Source organism: Coregonus lavaretus (assembly GCF_964263955.1).
Source record: "Coregonus lavaretus genome assembly, chromosome: 21".
NCBI lineage: Eukaryota > Metazoa > Chordata > Actinopteri > Salmoniformes > Salmonidae > Coregonus > Coregonus lavaretus.
The window spans coordinates 9,733,343-9,755,682 of record NC_140008.1 but is presented as its reverse complement, the minus strand read 5'-3'; the positions used below and the strand labels follow the sequence as shown (position 1 = coordinate 9,755,682).

At 44.4% G+C, this 22,340-nt stretch overlaps 2 protein-coding genes across 2 annotated transcripts in view; one reads left to right on the top strand and one right to left on the bottom strand.

Moving 5' to 3' along the window:
• The window catches only part of LOC311149273 (harmonin-like), a 37,615-nt gene extending 26,479 nt beyond the window's left edge, over positions 1-11,136 (bottom strand). Inside the window, exons 1-10 of the mRNA XM_084186397.1 lie at positions 11,006-11,136; positions 8,759-8,826; positions 7,598-7,741; positions 7,239-7,377; positions 6,192-6,300; positions 6,053-6,077; positions 5,725-5,782; positions 5,143-5,331; positions 4,775-4,834; positions 4,585-4,641 (exon numbers count right to left, since the gene is read on the bottom strand). Coding sequence (XP_084042523.1) covers positions 4,585-4,641; positions 4,775-4,834; positions 5,143-5,331; positions 5,725-5,782; positions 6,053-6,077; positions 6,192-6,300; positions 7,239-7,377; positions 7,598-7,741; positions 8,759-8,826; positions 11,006-11,041 — 885 coding nt within the window. The 5' untranslated portion in view covers positions 11,042-11,136. The remainder of the gene's footprint in view (positions 1-4,584; positions 4,642-4,774; positions 4,835-5,142; positions 5,332-5,724; positions 5,783-6,052; positions 6,078-6,191; positions 6,301-7,238; positions 7,378-7,597; positions 7,742-8,758; positions 8,827-11,005) is intronic.
• A 461-nt stretch (positions 11,137-11,597) lies between these two features.
• ccdc77 (coiled-coil domain containing 77) overlaps positions 11,598-22,340 on the top strand; it is a 28,328-nt gene continuing 17,585 nt past the window's right edge. The window contains exons 1-8 of the mRNA XM_084185846.1: positions 11,598-11,644; positions 12,317-12,351; positions 12,769-12,952; positions 13,044-13,186; positions 13,296-13,392; positions 17,046-17,127; positions 17,966-18,054; positions 18,145-18,293. Of these exons, the coding sequence (XP_084041972.1) occupies positions 12,323-12,351; positions 12,769-12,952; positions 13,044-13,186; positions 13,296-13,392; positions 17,046-17,127; positions 17,966-18,054; positions 18,145-18,293 (773 nt within the window). The 5' untranslated portion in view covers positions 11,598-11,644; positions 12,317-12,322. The remainder of the gene's footprint in view (positions 11,645-12,316; positions 12,352-12,768; positions 12,953-13,043; positions 13,187-13,295; positions 13,393-17,045; positions 17,128-17,965; positions 18,055-18,144; positions 18,294-22,340) is intronic.

Here is a 22,340-nt window from a genome sequence, read left to right as displayed (position 1 = left end):
GTCAGTGGAGAGTCTGGAGTCCGCCCTCCAGCCCAACATTCCACATGAGTACGCAAATCTCTCCGATTACTTCTCTTCATTAAAGGCTACGTGTCTCCCTCCTCACAGGCCCTGGGACTGCGCCATTGACCTGCTGGAGGGACAACACCCCCCGAAGAGTCGCATTTACCCCCTTTCCATGGCAGAGACTGAGGCCATGGAGAGGTATGTTGCGGAGATCCTGAAACAGGGGTTCATCAGACGCTCTACCTCTCCTGCCTCCGCCAGCTTCTTCATGGCCAAAAAAGACAGAGGACTGAGACCATGCATTGACTACAGGGGACTGAACGCAGTCACCACCAAGTACCGGTACCCGCTCCCTCTGGTGCCGTCGGCCATCGAGCAGCTACGAGGGGCCCGGTACTTTACCAAGTTGGACCTGAGGAGTGCCTACAACCTGATCCGAATCCAGGAAGGAGACGAGTGGAAGACGGCATTCAGCACTACCTCAGGCCACTATGAATACTGCGTCATGCCCTATGGCCTCGCAAACGCACCTTCTGTGTTCCAGTCCTTCGTCAATGACGTGTTCTGGGAGATGCTGGGTAGACAGGTGGTGGTGTACATCGACGATATCCTGATCTACCCAGCTACGTTCGAGGAGCACGTCAGGGACGTCCGAGCTGTCCTACTCCACCTTCGGGAACACAGCCTGTTGGTGAAGGGGGAGAAATGTGAATTCCACCAACAGGCCATCTCCTTCCTGGGATACAGGATCAGTCCTCAGGGGGTGTTCATGGAAGGAGTGAAGACAGACGCCGTCAGGTCATGGCCAGTCCCCACCACCATCAAGGGCCTACAGAGCTGCCTGGGCTTCGCCAATTTCTACCGGCGTTTTATCAGGTCCTTCAGCTCCATAGCCGCACCGCTCACCTCTCTCCTTAAGGGTGGGCCTCAGAAGCTGGCCTGGAACCCTGAGGCTGACACTGCCTTCAAGAGGCTGAAGGAGAGATTCACGACAACGCCCATCCTAAAACACCCAGATCCATCTCGTCCTTTCATCCTGGAGGTGGACGCATCGGAGGAGGGCGTGGGTGCGGTCCTCTCCCAGCGGCACGGTACGCCAGAGAAAATGTATCCCTGTGCCTTGTTCTCTAAAAAGCTTACTCCCGCAGAGAGGAACTATGGAGTTGGAGACAGGGAGCTGTTGGCGGTGGTCCTCGCTCTGGAGGAATGGAGACACTGGCTGGAGGGCGCAGTCCATCCATTCCGGATTCTTACTGACCACCGGAATTTGGAGCACATACGGGCAGCGAAACGGATTAACTCTCGTCAAGCCAGGTGGGCCCAATTTCTTACTCGCTTTCAATTCATTCTGTCCTACCGCCCAGGATCCCAGAATGTGAAAGCCGACGCAGGATGCACCATACCGGAGACAGGAAGGATCTGGGGGGTCCTATCCTGCCCTCGTCTCTCATCGTTGCACCTGTCATTTGGGATGTGGATGAAGACAGCCGCCTGGCGGCTCAGGAGGACCCCCCGCCTGCCAACGCCCCTCCGGGGCGTGTGTATGTACCCACCAGTGTGCGTGACTGCCTGCTGATCTGGGCGCACTCCACTCTTACGGCAGGGCACTCTGGTATTACACGCATCCTGCATTCTCTAGCCCAAAAATACTGGTGGCCCACCTTGGCTTCTGATGTCTCCCGCTATGTCAACTCCTGTTCCGTATGTGCCCAAACGAAGACACCTCGGAACGCCCCAGCAGGCAAACTAGTTCCTCTCCCACGTTCTGACGGCTTCACCACAGTCATGGTGGTCGTAGATCGGTTCTCCAAATCATGCCATTTTTTGACACTAACTGGTCTTCCTTCTGCTCTCCAGGTCGCTGAGGTCCTGTTCCAACAGGTCTTCCGGCATTATGGACTTCCGGAGGACATCGTCTCTGGCAAACATTCACCCGGCACCCTCGGGATACGAGAGCGTGTCCGCCCTCATCTCCTGTCTGTCGGGGAAGGCGCTCGAGTGGGCCAACGCAGAGTGGGGAGGAATTGACGCTACATCTGTCCGCTACGAGGATTTCACCCGCCGCTTCCGGGCGGTATTCGATCATCCACCGGAGGGGAGAGCGGCGGGCGAGCGTTTGTTCTACCTAAGACAGGAGAGGAGGAGCGCCCAGGATTTTGTGCTGAAGTTCAGGACTTTGGCAGCCAGCGCAGGATGGAATGAGAGGGCCCTGATCGACCACTATCGTTGCAGTCTAAGGGAGGACGTTCGGTGGGAACTGGCCCGCAGGGATACCAACCTCAACCTGGACCAACTCGTGGAGATGTCCATCAGGCTGGATAACCTGTTGGAGACCTGCGGACGTTCTGATCAGGGCCCGTTCATTCCATCTCCCAGCACCTCCGACCCTACCCCCATGGAGCTCGGAGGTGCTGCGCTTAGGGAGACCAGGAGAGGGGCCGTCCCCTGCACCAACTGTGGCCGCAGAGGACACACTGCGGGTCGGTGCTGGGGAGGGTCCCCAGGGAGTCGAGGCAGTAGGTAGAGCACTGGTCGGCCATCTCAGGTGAGTAAGCACCCGACTCACCCAGAGCTCCCTGTTGGTCAACTGTGTATAGAGGTTGTTTTCCCAGAGTTTTCTCCTCATTCACAGCATAAGGCGCTAATAGCTTCAGGCGCAGCTGGGAATTTTATTGATCATCAGTATTCACTTAGTTTAGGGATTCCCACTGTTCGTGTTGATGTGCCCTTCCCTGTACATGCATTAGATAGTCGCCCGTTAGGGTCAGGCCTAATCAGGGAGGTTACCACACCACTCTTAATGAGGACGCAGGGGGGTCATGAGGAGAGGATTAGTCTCTATCTGATTGATTCTCCTGCGTATCCTGTGGTGTTGGGACTTCCCTGGTTAACCACTCATGACCCCACTATTTCTTGGCAACAGAGGGCTCTCAAGGGATGGTCCAGTCAGTGCTCAGGGAGGTGTGTAGGGGTTTCCTTAGGGGCTACTACGGTGGAGAGTCCAAACCAGGTCTCCACAATGCACATTCCTTCCGAGTATGCCGATATGGCTCTCGCCTTCAGTAAAAAGAGGTATTACTGTATTGGTTCTTTACTTATTCAGTAAAGTACGTTTCTTAAGAGTTCTGTGTCCTGCACCTGACTTCGATCCACCGCATTACACTGACACTCGTGACATCTACAATGTAGAAAATAGTACTGTCACGACTTCCTCCGAAGCTGCCTCCCCTCCTTGTTCGGGCAGGCTTCGGCGTTCGTCGTCAACGGCCTACTAGCCACTGCCGCTCCATATCTCATCATTCCATTTTGAAGGGTGGGTGATTCTGTGAGAGTGTGATTTGAAGGAGTCAGGCGCTGAAAGGTAAATCACTGAATACAGAGTTTATTCCGTAGGACACAGTTACGCTGGATAGCATCAACAAAATACAGGCACACGGGGAACAATAGCCCCGGAAATACAAGTGACGGATAGCTCAACCGAGCTACACTCAACTCACAAATAACAATTACCCACAAGGACAAGGGGGGCAGAGGGAACACTTATACATGTACTAATGAGGGGATAAGTGTTCTTTACTATGCCAGCAGTAAATAAGAGGAGATAGCGTGTGACAAGAACACAGCTCTGTCACTGAGGCCTGATGACAACCACCTGGTAAATAGCTTCATTTTTCAAATGTATCTATTGATACATTTTCGCCTACTGAAGCAGACAGATGTGTTTGTCTTTGTAAATGGGAAGTTTCCTAAAGAGAAAACAGACACATCCCACTATTCCATGTTGGTTCAACGGAATTTCATTGAAATGACGCGGAAACAATGTTGATTCAACCAGTGTGTGCCCAGTGAGATTATTCTACTCTGTAGGTGGACACAATGCAATGTTCTTGTCTTCTGCAGTAACTGTGGAAACTGTGGTGTGGGTATAAAGCTTTAGGGTAAACTTGGATAGATTTTTATCAAAGTTATTTGCATTTTCCAAAATTGCCAAAGGGATTACCAGATATTTAGAAGGACTTGCTAGGGGTATGTGAGACTCTACTAGGAAGTAAAAATAAATTAAGTCGTTAGGGGTATAGTAAGTCATTAGGGGTATAGTAAATAATTAGAGGTATAGTAAATCCTTAGGTGTATAGTAAATCATTAGGTGTATAGTAAGTCATTAGGGGTATAGTAAATCATTAGTTGTATAGTAAGTCATTAGGGGTATAGTAAATAATTAGGGGTATAGTAAATCCTTAGGGGTATAGTAAATCCTTAGGGGTATAGTAAATCATTAGGGGTATAGTAAGTCATTAGGGGTGTAGTAAATCATTAGTTGTATAGTAAGTCATTAGGGGTATAGTAAGTCATTAGGGGTATAGTAAATCATTAGGGGTATAGTATATCATTAGGGGTATCGTAAATCATTAGGGGTATAGTAAATAATTAGGGGTATAGTATATCATTAGGGGTATAGTAAATAATTAGGGGTATAGTATATCATTAGGGGTATCGTAAATCATTAGGGGTACAGTGTTTTTGAGTGGACTATTCCTTTAAGGAAGCACTATTCGTAACAGTTGATGGTGTACTTACAGCACCAGAAAGAACTGTGATGGTTAGACTCCTGCTGCTCTTCAGAACTCTGACAGCCTGCAGACACAATACAGATACAACTTTACTAAGCAATAAACACAAAAGATTACAATATTACAAATGTATTATTTACCAAGCAAAACGGTTTTCTGGAGGTATCAAACCTTTGTTTGCATTTCGTGTGTCCTACCTCTTTGTGGTCCAGATTGGTGAATTCCACCCCATTCACCTCCACGATCTGGTCACCAATCTACCAACACAAAACACAATACAACCCGCAATACCAACCATGCAACAACACACACACATTTCAGTACTTTATTGGAATCCATATTGGGACATTGTGGCATACTAGGACCCAGCTAGATGGAATCTTCTCACATAAACACTCACACAATATTGAGACATGGTTCAGAAACAATTCCTAGCCAGTGAAGATTTCTCATTGAACTTGACAAAACACTATGAGTTTATTATGCAGAGGTGATCATCATGATACATTTCTAGATGTTCATTTCAAAGTGGTTTACAGTACGCTGAACAGGGCCAAACTCTTACCTGTAGTCCTACTTCAGCAGCGAGAGAGCCAGGTTTGACGTTACTGACGTAGATACCAGGCTGCTGTGTGGGGCCACTGGAGATGCTGACGCCCATGCCCTTGGTGCCCACCAGGCTCAGGAACACTTTCTTCTCCTTCATCTCCTTGCTTCCCATGGACACCAGGCCTGCCACACTTCTCGTCTTCTCCTGAGAGAGAGAGAGAGGAGAGAGAGGAGAGAGAGGAGAGAGAGGAGAGAGAGGAGAGAGAGGAGAGAGAGAGCGAGAGAGAGACAGACAGACAGACAGACAGACAGACAGACAGACAGACAGACAGACAGACAGACAGACAGACAGACAGACAGACAGACAGACAGACAGACAGACAGACAGACAGACAGAAACAAACAAACAAACAAACAGAGATAGAAAATGATGTGGTTGGTTGCATTACAGTATGTTATTTTCTGCCCCTCTATTTATTTGTAGGTCGTTCTGGATAAGAGTGTTTATTCAATTACAACAATGGGAATGAAGAAGGGCCAAAAGAATAAAGAATATGAGAGAATATTGAATATAAAAGAATATGAATCTCATTCTCACCCCAGACTCAGACACAAACTGGTCCACGAACTGCCACTTCAGAGGCTCCTCTGTGGAACTGGAGAAGAACAGAAATCTAATTATATATTCATTTATGTATTTATTTAACCTTTATTTAACCAGGATGATACCTTGAGGACAGTTGAAAACCTATTTTGTGAGGGACACCTGGCACAGGAAATACATAAAACATGAATCTAGTTAACATCTCAGTGCTCCCCGGATGCCTCTTATCCAGAATATATAGTTAGTTGTTTTATTCATCTCAGTATTTGCTAAAACAGAAAGTTGTCAAATACAATACCAACCAAGAGAGAAACAGCCCTACCTCTTCACTGGTATCATCCCAAACTCTGCACAGAGAAAAGAAGGAAAGAGACAGAAATTGAAATTAAGTCTTATTACTTAGATGGCATAAAGATAGGTATATTATTAGGATATGCCATTAATGGGTTGGGTGGACTTACGCCTGACTTTGAGCGACACGGTCTTCTTGGTCTTGATGAGGTTGATGACTTCCTCGTGGATACAGGAAGAAATGGAGTATCCATTTATGCGTACAATCTCATCTCCCATCTGGAGGTCACACAGAGGTCAGACGTTACGACGACCATCACTTTTTATGGGTTGTGACAAAGTGTGACTACATTTCTCTGAGTGTTATGTTTCGCATTATGTGTTTGCTTCTCTTCAGATGTCTGACAACAACCCCTCCGCCCTCCATACTGGGTACTCGATGAGCAAAAGACGTTGAAAATACATATTTTCAATGTCTTGTGCTCACTGGGTAAGGATGTGTCTCAGAATAGTTTTTATCTCCAGATGCCAGACAGGATGGCTGTGACACCTCAGCTGTAGCGGTGTGTCAATTTGTGTCACCGGTTATTGAGCTAATGGAAGTGTGGGACATCTGTCGCGCTGGCTGAGGGGAATAACTACAGTATACAGACAGACAGGACAGCAGGTCCAATCAGTCTTGACTCAGGAGCAAATTACTTCATGAAGGACAGGAAGGTACTTAAAAGGTTTTTATCAAAGAGGTTGGTTCCTCTGATTGATTTTATTTGAGGCATGCATAGGTGATGCATTCAATTACCAGCAGGATTGGGGTCAATTCAATTTCAATTCCATACAATTCAGAAATAACACTGAAACTCTAATTCCAATTCCAATTTTCTTCAATGCTTTTCAATGAGGAAAATGTGGAATTGGAATTTGGTTTACTTTCTGAATTGACTGTATTTAAAAGGAATTGACCCCAACCCTGATTACTATATGTAAAACAGCAAGGGGAGATACTCATATGAACTGCATAATGACTAATACAAAGACGTTTGACGTCATGACGTTTCCCATTTCTCAACGGAGTCAAGTGGTGCTGTCTATGAATCTGCTTCTCAAGGGTTATCCAATCAATGTTTCTTTACTCCACCTAGTGGAAATACTGACCATATCATATGAAAGACTGTCCCTTTCATGACCTCATGAAAATACACACACACACACACACACACCTGCAGGCCACTGTTTCCAGCCTGTCCATCCTTGACGATCTGTGAGATGAAGAGTCCACAGCCGAACTCCAGGCCCCCTCTTACACTCAGCCCCAGCCCCTCAGGATGAGTACGATCCAGACGCACCTCCTTTAGCTTACTGCGCCAACAGGATGGAGAGGGGGAGGAGGAGAAAGACAGGAGGGGAGAAGGAGAAGGGGATAGATGGAGGATGACATATCAGTTATGTGTATCAATGTAGTGTACATTCTCATTACCTTGGAATAGTGACTAGAACATATAAGACAAGGGCATCTTATTGAAAGTCTATGGACTGTTAAAGCTCCAGCCTGGTGGATGGCAGCGACCCCTCCACTCACCGTGACCTCTTGGGGGTGAGCAGGTCGTACTCCACCTGGTGTTTGAGGGGAATGAGGGGCCGGATGGCATCAAACAGCGGCAGGCGGCTGGGCTCGTTGATGACCAGTTTCAGGTCCCCCACCAACACTGACAGCTCCATGGACCTGACGGAGAGAGCAGAGGGTCAGAGGACAGCTCAACACACACACACACACATGCTTGACGGAAGCACACACACACACACTGTGTCACTGCACAATAATCTTAGAGAGAGGGAGACGTTTTGAACGCCTTTCTTTATCATTTTTTTTTTTTTACATGACTTTGAGGACAAAGTGACTCAAAGCAGCGTACAGAACAACTAGGACAGAACAGTATGATAAACACCACACCCTTATGGGTCATCAAGGATTCCAAGAATGTGCAATCAACCTATCAATGGGAACAAATAGGCCTATGACCTATGACTATTAATTATTAACGTTCACCATTTCACTCCTGACTCGTGTATGAAAGTGGAAATGGCTTTTGTGAATAGCTGGCCAGGCTTGGCGGAGCACAATGGAAAACTGAACATAGGTCTAACCAATGGGGTCTTAGGGCTCTGGCTCCACAAGAGCACATGGAAACCAGCACCTCTAACTTCCCATTCAGTCCACATTAACATCACAGTCCTGAATGAAACCTTATCTTCCAACATAAAATACCTGTATACACACACAAGCATGCACACACACATACACACACACATACACACACACACACACACACACACACACACACACAGGAGACTTAACCCTCCTATTATACATAAATGTGTAATTTGAGAGAAATCAAGACATTTGCTTTGACCATTTCCATCTTGGTTGAAATAGAAGTGACAGAAAAAAGTATAGTAGTACACTACTAACAACTACTACTACTAACTACTAACAATTGATTTATCTAGTACTGGCAGAGTACACTACTAACAAATACTACTAACTACTAACAATTGATTTATCTAGTACTGGCAGAGTACACTACTAATAATACCCAAATAAAGGATCAGCAAACTGAAATCAGTTAAGGGAAGAAAATGTAACAACTGTGGTGAAAATAGGTTGTCCTGAAAATTACAAACAAGTCAATAATTTAGCACTAAACTAATGTGAAAGTCAGACAGAGATGGTGGTACTCACTTGTGGTACATCCGCAGGACATCGTACAGGTAATCCTTTTCTGCCTCATTGTCAATGAGCAGCTCCACCTAGACAACAAATACATCTTCATCATCATCCTCATCCTCATCATCACAGACAAGATGGCAGCTGCCACAGGCAGAGAAGGCTGCAGATACTTACTAACACATCCCTCTCAACTGTGGTCCTTTCACCACGGCATGGGGCATGCACTCTAGCCCTAGGTGTGTGTGTGTGTGTGTGTGTGTGTGTGTGTGTGTGTGTGTGTGTGTGTGTGTGTGTGTGTGTGTGTGTGTGTGTGTGTGTGTGTGTGTGTGTGCGTGTGTGCGTTTGTGTGCCTATAAAAGTGTTAGCATCAATAGTATCTCTGCTCTATTGTTGATGCTGGTGGCAGAAGGCCAGATAGCTTTCCCTCTTTCTAGATCCTTTCTCCTGTGAAGTGGCCGGCTCTTACTATGACTCTGGGCTGGGAGCCACTCTTATGCCACCGGACTGGGGAGAGGGAGTGAGGGAGTGAGACGGAGGGGAGAGGTTGGAGGGGGGTTTGGAATAGTGAGGTGAGAAATACAACCTTACAGTACAACCCTGAGACAAGAGGTCCTCCACCATACAAAAAAAAGTATTAGAGATACACTCACACACACACACACACACACACACACACAGTCTTGTACAACTAACCTTGTGGGGACACAAAATTCAGTCCCATTCAAATTCTTATTTTCCCTACCCCCTAACCATAACCCTAACTCTAACCCTTACCCTAACCCTAACCCTAACCCTAACCTTAACCCCAAAACCTAACCTTAATCCTAACCCTAAACCTAACCCTGGCTCCTAACCCTAAAACTAACTCTAGCTCCTAACCCTAACCCTAATTCTAACCCTAACACTAATTTTTACCTTAACCCTACCCCCCTAGAAATAGCATTTGACCTTGTGGGGACTTCTGGTCCCCACAAGCATAGTTAAACACGTCCACACACACACGCAAGCACACACACACACCTAGATACACATTACCGCACACAAGCACAAACATGCAAAGGTTGCTGGGTGTATGCCGGTTTATAGTGTTGTAAAGCTCTCTAACTCAACATTGAGAGACAAGGTAAGCAATGTGACTATGTGTAGACTTTGGCCACATAAACTGATGAAGCAGATCATAAAGCACCACCCACAGAACACTGGGTAGTCCGGGAACATGGACCAACACACAGCTTATTCTCAAACATTCAACAAAAGCACAGGGGTGAATACAACACACATTAATGTCAAATCAGCTATAAGAGAGATTAAAGGGCCCACTTCAATCCAACATTAGCCTATATTCACCTCTAAAAGACAAATCAAATGAGTTGTTGTTGCTCATGCCTGCCTGCCTGCCTGCCTGCTCTCTCCTTCTCTAATTGCTGCTGTAAATTGTCCCTTCCTTTCAGCTGTGTTGGACATCCCTGACACTGACTAAATTATCAAATGGGGAGCGACCCAGTGACAGCCTACAACATTGAGGCCAGATGGCTAGGGATCCACATTACAGAGGATTGAACCCAAATGTATCACGTTCCCTTTACACAGTTTATGTTTTGACATTATTACCCGGATACTGTAACCTGCATTTGGGAAATGAACAAGTGTATGCCTATGTAGGCCTACAAAATGCATCATTGGTATATTTGTGTTGGATCAAGAATGACCAACAAACAAAATAGAAGTTGGAAAACCCAGACGAACTTTCTACGATACACATAGTGCACAAAGACTAACCAATCAAGAACGCCGACACACAGGCCATATGTCATCATGATATACTGTAGCCTAGTTTATCTGTACAGACTCTCCCGATCATCTAAATGTATGTTACTGTATAACCCATACACACATACAGTGTTAAAAAGGAATATATTCAATTAAATATCCTTACATATGAGGGGGCAACGTTTTAATCTTACAGAGAATGAAGTTGTATTACAGTTGTATAACACAAACAGCCTAATTTCACAATTGTGAAATAAAGGATGAAACAATGCAATAAAAATCCAAGACAGAACTTGTGTTAGTCCTATACTAATTAGTTCTCAACACCTATCAATACATAATAAACGCATTTAAAGACTGCTGTGTAAGTAAAAGCGTTACCCCAATAGGGTTCAGAGTACATCATACTTTGATGACAGCCAAAGAGAACTGAAACACCAATTGCTTTGCTTAACACATTATGCAAATATTTCATTCTTAAGTTCTTACCTTGTGCTTAAATTCTCGAGCTACTTTTCGTTCCATTTTCGACAACAAAAAAAACGGTGCCACCGACCAGCGTTCAATCGACAGTTCCCTACCAACAGTGGCGCTACCGATAATGAACGCTGGGTGGTAGATGCGTGACACCAGTGGCCCTATTTAGAGAATAGCTCCGGGTAACAGTTGCTCAGGAGCAGGTCTAGGATCAGCGTACACTCCCCAAATCATAACCTCAATTGACAGGGTTATGAATGCAAATAATTCATAGCATAGGCCTTATGCCACCACCTCTACTACTACTGTACATTTAGGTTATTTAACATATGATAAACTAGTGCCTGTGGCAATTACGTTTTAGGCCTAATTGTCTATGACAAATAAAAAACATAGTTAGGCTTATATATCACTATTTCCTTATGGGCTACCTTAAAACAGTGATGTTGCTACATCAAATGAAATGCAGAAATTGGTGCACAAGTCCAGCCGGCCACACAATGTTTCAATTCACTACAAAGAACAGTAGGTGGCGGTAGAGCATCGCTACTCGAATCACACTGCACTTCTTTTTTTCTCCGAAGAAAGACATTTGTAAACTTCCGGTATCTCAAGCGGCAGACAGTTAGAAGTTTCATGAAACAGTAAAAGGTAACGAGAAAACGAATGTCAATGTTTAAAACAGAATCATTGTTGAAATAATGCCATCTGATATGGCACTCAAACCTGAGCGTTGTACTGTTATCCATCGGTGTTAGCTAGCTAACGCAAGCTAATTTGACTGGCGAATGTTTTTGAGACTTGTTTGTGAAGTGAGTGCACTGTTGCGTTGTTCTAGCTGGCAGCTCACTTTGTTAGAACGAACGAACTAGCAAGCAAACGATTGTATTTCATCAATACATTTAATAGACACAAATCGCTACCTAGCTGGGTAACCAAGTGCAACCAGTGGTGGTGGTAGCCAGCTACAGTAGCGTTGTGCAGTTTCAAACTCACCGCGTCCCTTGCCACGCAGGCGCTTAGCAACGACGGGAAGGCTACCCTGAATGAATTACACAGGAGAGCGGCCAGACACCTGTTACTCAATTTGGGAATTACATTGTTTTGAGAGGTCCTGTTACAGTGTTAGCATCTCTTAGACTAGATGCTTTCCTGTGGGCAACTGAACACCCAGTATCATGGCACAAGTCACAACAACAGATAGCTGCTATAATGCCCTACTTAAAACCTACCAGGCTTCCACGCAGATCATAACAATCATCTAACTGTGTCTCAAATTGAACAATATATGTATTACAAGTCAATATTGTAAATCTGTTTCAGGTCAACATGATGGAGTCACCTCCAACAAGAGAAAGGTAAGTAAAGTGGTCCTCTGTAGCTCAATTGGTAGAGCATGGCGCTTGTAACGCCAGGGTAGTGGGTTCGATCCCTGGGACCATCCATACGTAAAAATGTATGCACACATGACTGTAAGTCGCTTTGGATAAAAGCCTCTGCTAAATGGCATATTATTATTATTATAAAGGCTACCTGTATTGTGTTGTTTAATTGTTTCCTCTATCAGATAACATAATTGTAGTGACCAACTCTGACGAATCCACTAAAGTCAAGAAACCTAGTAGCTGTAATCACAGAATACTTAACATTATTGTGTCTAATCCCCCTACGGCTCCTACTCTAATCTGACTCTAAGGAATTGTTCCTAGATTGGTTTTTATCTTTGTTAGCTTAGTGGGATAATTTCCTATTTTCTGGGTTGTCTTCCCTTCCAGGCCGACGGGCCGCACCCCTGGGGTGGAGGACTCTCCCCTGCCCCCCATCACGGAGCGTCTGGCCTACCTGCGCCCCTCCAGAGAGCTGCTGGAGTTCTACAGGGGGAAGATTGCCCAGTTTGATGGAGAACACGATGACCTGATGCAGATGCTGGAGAAGTACAGAGGCACCACAGAGGACCAGGTAAACTGTGTGTGTGGTGGGAGGGGGCATGCATGCAGACAGAGCAACTGATGAGTGTGTTTTAATCCCCTGTCTCTCCCTGCCCTCCCAGCACAAGCTGCAGTGGGAGGTGCGCCAGCGCGAGGGGGAGATCTCTGAGCTGCAGAAGGCTTTGAGCGACATGCAAGTGTACCTCTTCCAGGAGAGGGAACAGGCCCTGCGTCTGTACGCAGAGAATGACAGGCTCAAGATCAGGTGAGCTCTCATTTGATTCACAATTACACTTTACAATTGCTATTGACATTTCCAGCTTTAGACATGAAAAACATGAAAGTTGAAGGTTTTATGTTGTCTTTGTGTTCAGAGAGCTGGAGGACAGGAAGAAAATCCAGCATCTGTTAGCCCTGGTGGGGCCAGACACTGGGGAGATCACCTACTTCCACCGTGACCCTCCTCACAAGGTCAGGGGTCACAGTCTCACTTCAGGACCTATTCTACCCCATTGTCTTATTTTACATTACATGACTTCGGACAGGGATCGATATCTAGTTGGCGGCTTACAGTTAGGGAAAAAAGTATTTGATCCCCTGCTGATTTTGTACGTTTGCCCACTGACAAAGAAATGATCAGTCTATAATTTTAATGGTAGGTTTATTTGAACAGTGAGACAGAATAACAACAAAAGAATCCAGAAAAACACATGTCAAAAATGTTATAAATTGATTTGCATTTTAATGAGGGAAATAAGTATTTGACCCCTCTGCAAAACATGACTTAGTACTTGGTGGCAAAACCCTTGTTGGCAATCACAGAGGTCAGACGTTTCTTGTAGTTGGCCACCAGGTTTGCACACATCTCAGGAGGGATTTTGTCCCACTCCTCTTTGCAGATCTTCTCAAAGTCATTAAGGTTTCGAGGCTGACGTTTGGCAACTCAAACCTTCAGCTCCCTCCACATATTTTATATGGGATTAAGGTCTGGAGACTGGCTAGGCCACTCCAGGACCTTAATGTGCTTCTTCTTGAGCCACTCCTTTGTTGCCTTGGCCGTGTGTTTTGGGTCATTGTCATGCTGGAATACCCATCCACGACCCATTTTCAATGCCCTGGCTGAGGGAAGGAGGTTCTCACCCAAGATTTGACGGTACATGGCCCCGTCCATCGTCCCTTTGATGCAGTGAAGTTGTCCTGTCCCCTTAGCAGCAAAACACCCCCAAAGCATAATGTTTCCACCTCCATGTTTGACGGTGGGGATGGTGTTCTTGGGGTCATAGGCAGCATTCCTTCTCCTCCAAACACGGCGAGTTGAGTTGATGCCAAAGAGCTCGATTTTGGTCTCATCTGACCACAACACTTTCACCCAGTTCTCCTCTGAATCATTCAGATGTTCATTGGCAAACTTCAGACGGGCCTGTATACAGTGGGGAAAAAAAGTATTTAGTCAGCCACCAATTGTGCAAGTTCTCCCACTTAAAAAGATGAGAGAGGCCTGTAATTTTCATCATAGGTACACATCAACTATGACAGACAAAATGAGAAAAAAAAATCCAGAAAATCACATTGTAGGATTTTTAATGAATTTATTGGCATATGATGGTGGAAAATAAGTATTTGGTCAATAACAAAAGTTTCTCAATACTTTGTTATATACCCTTTGTTGGCAATGACACAGGTCAAACGTTTTCTGTAAGTCTTCACAAGGTTTTCACACACTGTTGCTGGTATTTTGGCCCATTCCTCCATGCAGATCTCCTCTAGAGCAGTGATGTTTTGGGGCTGTCGCTGGGCAACACAGACTTTCAACTCCCTCCAAAGATTTTCTATGGGGTTGAGATCTGGAGACTGGCTAGGCCACTCCAGGACCTTGAAATGCTTCTTACGAAGCCACTCCTTCGTTGCCTGGGCGGTGTGTTTGGGATCATTGTCATGCTGAAAGACCCAGCCACGTTTAATCTTCAATGCCCTTGCTGATGGAAGGAGGGTTTCACTCAAAATCTCACGATACATGACCCCATTCATTCTTTCCTTTACACGGATCAGTCGTCCTGGTCCCTTTGCAGAAAAACAGCCCCAAAGCATGATGTTTCCAACCCTATGCTTCACAGTAGGTATGGTGTTCTTTGGATGCAACTCAGCATTCTTTGTCCTCCAAACATGACGAGTTGAGTTTTTACCAAAAAGTTATATTTTGGTTTCATCTGACCATATGACATTCTCCCAATCCTCTTCTGGATCATCCTGAGTGGCGCAGTGGTCTAAGGCACTGCATCGCAGTGCTAACTGTGCCACTAGAGATCCTGGTTCGAATCCAGGCTCTGTCGCAGCCGGCCGCGACCGGGAGACTCATGGGCGGCGCACAATTGGCCCAGGGTAGGGGAGGGAATGGCCGGCAGGGATGTAGCTCAGTTGATAGAGCATGGCGTTTGCAACGCCAGGGTTGTGGGTTAGATTCCCACGGGGGGCCAGTATATATAAAAAAAAATATGTATTCACTAACTGTAAGTCGCTCTGGATAAGAGCGTCTGCTAAATGACTAAAAATGTAAATGTAAATCATCCAAATGCACTTCAGACGGGCCTGGACATGTACTGGCTTAAGCAGGGGGACACGTCTCGCACTGCAGGATTTGAGTCCCTGGCGGCGTAGTGTGTTACTGATGGTTGGCTTTGTTACTTTGGTCCCAGCTCTCTGCAGGTCATTCACTAGGTCCCCCCGTGTGGTTCTGGGATTTTTGCTCACCGTTCTTGTGATCATTTTGACCCCACGGGGTGAGATCTTGCGTGGAGCCCCAGATCGAGGGAGATTATCAGTGGTCTTGTATGTCTTCCATTTCCTAATAATTGCTCCCACAGTTGATTTCTTCAAACCAAGCTGCTTACCTATTGCAGATTCAGTCTTCCCAGCCTGGTGCAGGTCTACAATTTTGTTTTTGGTGTCCTTTGACAGCTCTTTGGTCTTGGCCATTGTGAAGTTTGGAGTGTGACTGTTTGAGGTTGTGGACAGGTGTCTTTTATACTGATAACAAGTTCAAACAGGTGCCATTAATACAGGTAACGAGTGGAGGACAGAGGAGCCTCTTAAAGAAGAAGTTACAGGTCTGTGAGAGCCAGAAATCTTGCTTGTTTGTAGGTGACCAAATACTTATTTTCCACCATAATTTGCAAATAAATTCATTAAAAACCCTACAATGGGATTTTCTGGATTTTTTTTTCTCAATTTGTCTGTCATAGTTGACGTGTACCTATGATGAAAATTACAGGCCTCTCTCATCTTTTTAAGTGGGAGAACTTGCACAATTGGTGGCTGACTAAATACTTTTTTTCCCCACTGTATGTGCTTTCTTGAGCGGGGGGACCTTGCGGGCGCTGCAGGATTTCAGTCCTTCACGGCGTAGTGTGTTACCAATTGTTTTCTTGGTGACTATGGTCCCAGCTGCCTTGAGATCTTTGACAAGATCCTCCTGTGTAGTTCTGGGCTGATTCATCACCGTTCTCATGATCATTGCAACGCCACGAGGTGAGATCTTGCATGGAGCCCCAGACCGAGGGAGATTGACAGTTCTTTTGTGTTTCATCCATTTGTGAATAATCGCACCAACTGTTGTCACCTTCTCACCAAGCTGCTTGGCGATGGTCTTGTAGCCCATTCCAGCCTTGTGTAGGTCTACAATCTTGTCCCTGACATCCTTGGAGAGCTCTTTGGTCTTGGCCATGGTGGAGAGTTTGGAATCGGATTGATTGATTGCTTCTGTGGACAGGTGACTTTTATACAGGTAACAAACTGAGATTAGGAGCACTCCCTTTAAGAGTGTGCTCCTAATCTCAGCTCGTTACCTGTATAAAAGACACATGGGAGCCAGAAATCTTTCTGATTGAGAGGTGGTCAAATACTTATTTCCCTCATTAAAATGCAAGTCAATTTATAACATTTTTGACATGCGTTTTTCTGGATTCTGTTGTTGTTATTCTGTCTCTCACTGTTCAAATAAACCTACCATTAAAATTATAGACTGATCATGTCTTTGTCAGTGGGCAAACGTACAAAATCAGCAGGGGATCAAATACTTTTTTCCCTCACTGTACATGACTATTGCCTGTCTGTCTGCTGTGCTGTAGGTTACCATAGCCCAGAAGGAGCTTGAGCCCAGGATTCTGGACCATCGGAAGACGGCAAAGTCAAGAACTGGATCTGCAAAAGGTTGAAGAAAATTTCCGTGACTTGATAAATATATTTTTGGGTTATACATATTTAGATGTATCTGTTGGTTTGAGATATTGCAGAAGGTTTATAAGTAAAAATCATTCTAGATGGCATTTGATCAGGGCCGGCCCCAGGCATAAGCGACATAGGGGACCGTTGAGGTCTCAACTTACTGTTGATAGTTAGAATAGTAGAATACACAAGGTGCAATTCCGAAATTTGGTTGTGGATTAGCAGTTTTCTTCTTATGTCAGTCACTGACAATCACTCAATTAGCCCATGTCAACTCTAACGTTTTAGATTGGTAAGTTAGTCTAGCCAGCTATCTAAACTTATCGTAATCATGGTCGAATTACCGACCGGGCATCCAGGGCACGTGCCCAGGGGCCCTGACCTCCAGGGGGCCCCCATTTGATTTTGTTATTCACTCTCCCTCAGATATCATATCAGCATGGGATAAGTCATGGCAATGTGTAGAATTGCAGGAAAGTAGCTGTAAAACTGCAAATTTTTCTCTCCGACCAACGCAGAAATTAGTAGAATACCATAAAATTAGTTATAAAATAGCACAATTTTCTCTCCGTCCCATGGCAAAAATGTGTGGGCTAGGGCTGGCCCTGCATCTCATAACAATTTGCTCTACCTAAGAGTTGAAAGATGTTCCCTACGTAAGATAAACCTAAGCCTAAGGAGGGGAGCTACTAAAATCAAATTTAGTAAATAGGATCACAGTGGGCTCTTAGCACATCAGTTTAGGGAAATGTGGAATAATCCGTTTTGGGAGTGCAATATTTTCCTGACTGTGTCACTTAGCCTTGGTTCTGTCTGTGAGCAGAGGGAAGCCGGGCGTCCAGATCAGTGGGAGTGGTGAATGGAGAAAGCCCAGAGCAGTACAGAAGAGACAACCAGACCTTACTGCTACAGGTAGTACGACACACACTCACAAGCAACTCCTTTAGCTCCTTGAACACTCTTGCTGTAAGTTGAACTGGTGTAATGTGCCTACCTGTGCAGGTGGAGGCGCTGCAGGCTCAGATGGAGGAGCAGACTCGTCTGTCCAAAGAGCAGGTGGAGTCTCTGCTGGAGGACAGGAGGATCCACGTGGAGGAGGGACAGGTCCAGCACCAGAGAGACCAGGACCGCATCACCGCACTCACTGACAAGTATGCTAACTACCTACTATACTGTACTCTTCATATCACTACTACCTTTCATATTTCTCCACCCCACATACTGTACCATGAAATGATCTGTAAGAGAGAGATGTCTCTACTAGAGAGGCCAGGACTGCATCACTACTCTTACTGTCAAGGTGGGTTCACATTTGGGATGGGTATGAGTACTCCAACTGACGTCAAAACTCCATCTTTAACCAGAGATCGAAATTTTGACTTGAAGACAACGTTAATTTGCTTTGACTCTAGTGTTCCATTTGTTCATGTGCATTTGCGGGGCACAACAAAAAATTAACCAAGCAAATCATCACACAGTTCTTCTCCCTAAATTCCCTTTCCCCTCTGTGTCTCACTCACTCACTCAATTGCGTTCCGACAGATTCCTATACACACATGTGCTGAGTGCGTACACAAGCTCCCGTTAGGCCTACAGAAATACAGTGCCTTCAGAAAGTAATTGTACCTCTTGACTTATTCCACATTTTGTTGTTAAAGCCTGAATTCAAAATGGATTAAATATTTTTTTTTTCACACACAATTCCTCATAATGACAGTGAAAATATGTTTTTAGAAATGTTTGCAAATGTTTTGAAAATTACATTAAAAAAATTTATTTTAGTCATTTAGCAGACGCTCTTATCCAGAGCGACTTACAGTAGTGAGTGCATTACATTTTCATACTTTTTTCGTACTGGTCCCCCGTGGGAATCAAACCCCCACCCTGGCGTTGCAAGCGCCATGCTCTACCCACTGAGCTACACGGGACTAAATTAAATATCTAATTTAAAACTATTCACACCCCTTTGCTGTGACACTCCAAATTAAGCTCCGGTGCATCACATTTCCTTTGATCATCCTTGAGATGCCACTACACCTGTTGCCAATTCAATTGTTTGGACATGATTTAGAAAGAAACACACCTGTCTATATAAGGTCCCACAGTTGACAGTCCATGTCAGAGCGGAAACTTTACCATGAAGTCCAAGGAAGTGTCCGAAGATCTTTGAGATGTGTGGCATGTATCTGGGGAAATGTATAAAACAATTTCTAGAGTTTAGAAAGTTTCCAAGAGCATAGTGGTCGCCATCATTGGGAAATTGAAAAAATATGAAACTACCCAGACTCTGCCTAGAGCTGGCCGTCCGACCAAACTGAGCAACAGGGCAAGAAGAACCTTGGTCAGGGAGGTGACCAAGAACCCAATGAGCACTCTGACAGAACTACAGAGTTCCTTGGCTGAGATGGGAGAACCTCCCAGAAGGACAACAGTCTCTACAGCACTTCACCAATCAGGGCTTTATGGGAGAGTGGCCAGATGGAAGCCACTCCTGAGAAAAAGGCACATGACAGCATGCCTGGAGTTAGCAAAAAAGCATGTGAAAGACTGAGATAGTAATGCAAAAGATTCTGTAGTCAGATTTATACTTTTTTTTAACTCTATGGCCTGAATGCAAAGTGCTATGTCTGGAGAACCAGGCACAGCTCATCACCCATCTAACACCATCCCTACCGGGAAGCACGGTGGTGGCAGCATCATGCTATGGGGAAGCTTTTCAGTGGCAGGGACTGGGAGACTGGTAAGGATAGAGGACACAATGAATGGAGCCAAGTACAGGCATATCCTTGATGAGAACCTGTTTCGGAGTAGAAAGACGACCTTAGACTTGGGCGAAGACTTACATTCCTACAGGACAATGACCCCAAGCATACAGCCTTTTTTAAAATTTTAGTCATTTTAGCAGACGCTCTTATCCAGAGTGCATACATTATTTATTTATTTTCATACTGGCCCCCCGTGGGAATCGAACCCACAACCCTGGCGTTGCAAACGCTATGCTCTACCAACTGAACTTCAGAACAAGAATGTGAATGTCCTTGAGTGGCCCAGCCAAAGCCCAGACTTGAATCCCATTTGAAAATCTATGGAAAGACTTGAAGATTGCTGTTCACCGCCGCTCCCCATCATAATTAACAGAGCTTGAGAAAATTCTCAAGGGAGAAGGGAGAAAATCCCCAAATCCAGATGTGCAAAGCTGATACAGACATACTCAAGACTACTCAAAGCTGTAATCGCCAAAGGTGCTCAGGGGTGTGAATACTTATGTAAATTAGATATTTCTGTATTTTTAATACATTTGCAAAACATTCTCAAAAAATGTTTTCACTTTGTCATTATGGGGTATTGTGTGAAGATGGGAGAAAATTAATCTAATCCATTTAGAATTCAGGCTGTAACACAACAAATGTGGAATAAGTCAAGGGGCATGAATACTTTCTGAAAGCACTGTAAATGTCTATAAAAAACTATCTAACTGATGGGATACACAAGCTTGCCAAAAGACGACAGTTTAATCACATTCAAAATTGACTGGTTGACTGAGGTAGGGAAATATGTGTTCCAACAACGAGAGCTGCAGTTTTGAAATATTTGCATCCTGTCTATTTTCTGCTTAGGCTACTTTCCCAAGTGCTAGTGCCATTTAGAACCCCCCTAAACATAGACGGTGAAAATAGACAGAGCGTATTTTCATCAGAATCATTAGCCTAGGCCTACTCACCAAACAGATGTTGTGGCCATAATTCATCCCCATGCAGTGTTCAATGTGGAATTGTTAATCCATTTGTAAAATTCCAAAGAACAGGCTAAATATACTAAATTGAACGTCTGTATATCGAAAATAAGACATTAAAAAACTGTCTTTGAACTCGCCAAATTGAGTCCCGTTTCAAATTATAACTCTTTGAGAATAACTGTTTCGACGCGAGATGCGCATCACTTCGTACTGTCAACTTTTTTTCATTTAGAAAAATATTATGTTCCATTTTATTCTGTTATATTCAATGATGTATATAAACCCTGGTGCTGATGCTATGTATTGGCCATTAAGAGGCTTGGAAGCCACTGGACATCCATATTGGCACTCCCCAGCAGGAGCAGTCCTCCATAGGAATGAATGGAATTCTACAGTATTTCAATTAAATGTTTCAAGGACAAAATTACATTGTATTTAAGTATTTTTGTTGTTGTAGTGGGGACAGTAACAATAGTACTCTCTAAAAATATACTTTAAGGAACAGTATATACAGTGCCAGTCAAGTTTGGACACACCTACTATACATTGTAGAATAATAGTGAAGACATCAAAACTATGAAATAACACATATGGAATCATGTAGTAACCCAAAAAGTGTTAACCTCTTAAGGATCGGACCCCTTTTTTCAATTTTCGCCTAAAATGACATGCCCAAATCTAAATGCCTGTAGCTCAGGAGCTGAAGCAAGGATATGCATATTATTGATACCATTTGAAAGGAAACACTTTGAAATGTGAAATTAATGTAGGAGAATATAACACATTAGATCTGGTTAAAGATAATACAAACCAAAAAACATGTTTTTTTTGTTTTGTTTTTTTTCATCTTTGAAATGCAAGAGAAAGGCCACAATATAATATTGCAGTTTAGACGCAATTTAGATATTGGCCACTAGATGGTAGCAGTGTGTGTGCAAAGTTTCAGATTGATCCAGTGAAGCGTTGCAATACTGGACAATTTTGTATCAAGTCTGCCCAAATGTGCCGAATTGGTCAGATGATATATTTTCAAGTACATAACTATAGAGAACATACAAAAATGATATAGTAATACAAAATGTAAGTTTATACACTCCCAGGAATGTCATACATGATGGATCATTAGCTTATACACTAACTTTCACATATCTAGATGGCCGGGCGGGGTGGGTGTGGAGCCAGAGACAGCAGGGGTTCAAACTACATATTCCTACATTTGAAAATAAAAATTGATTTTATCAAACAAAACTATGCAACATTTTATCTCTGGGACCCTTAGGATGACAAATCAGAGCAAGATTACTGAATGTAAGTACATTATTTACCTTCAGAGGTGAATGTATCAAACCAGTTGCCGTGATACATTTTTTGTTGATGTGCACTCTCCTCAAACAATAGCATGGTATTTTTTCACTTTAATAGCTACTGTAAATTGGATAGTGCAGTTAGATTAGCAAGAATC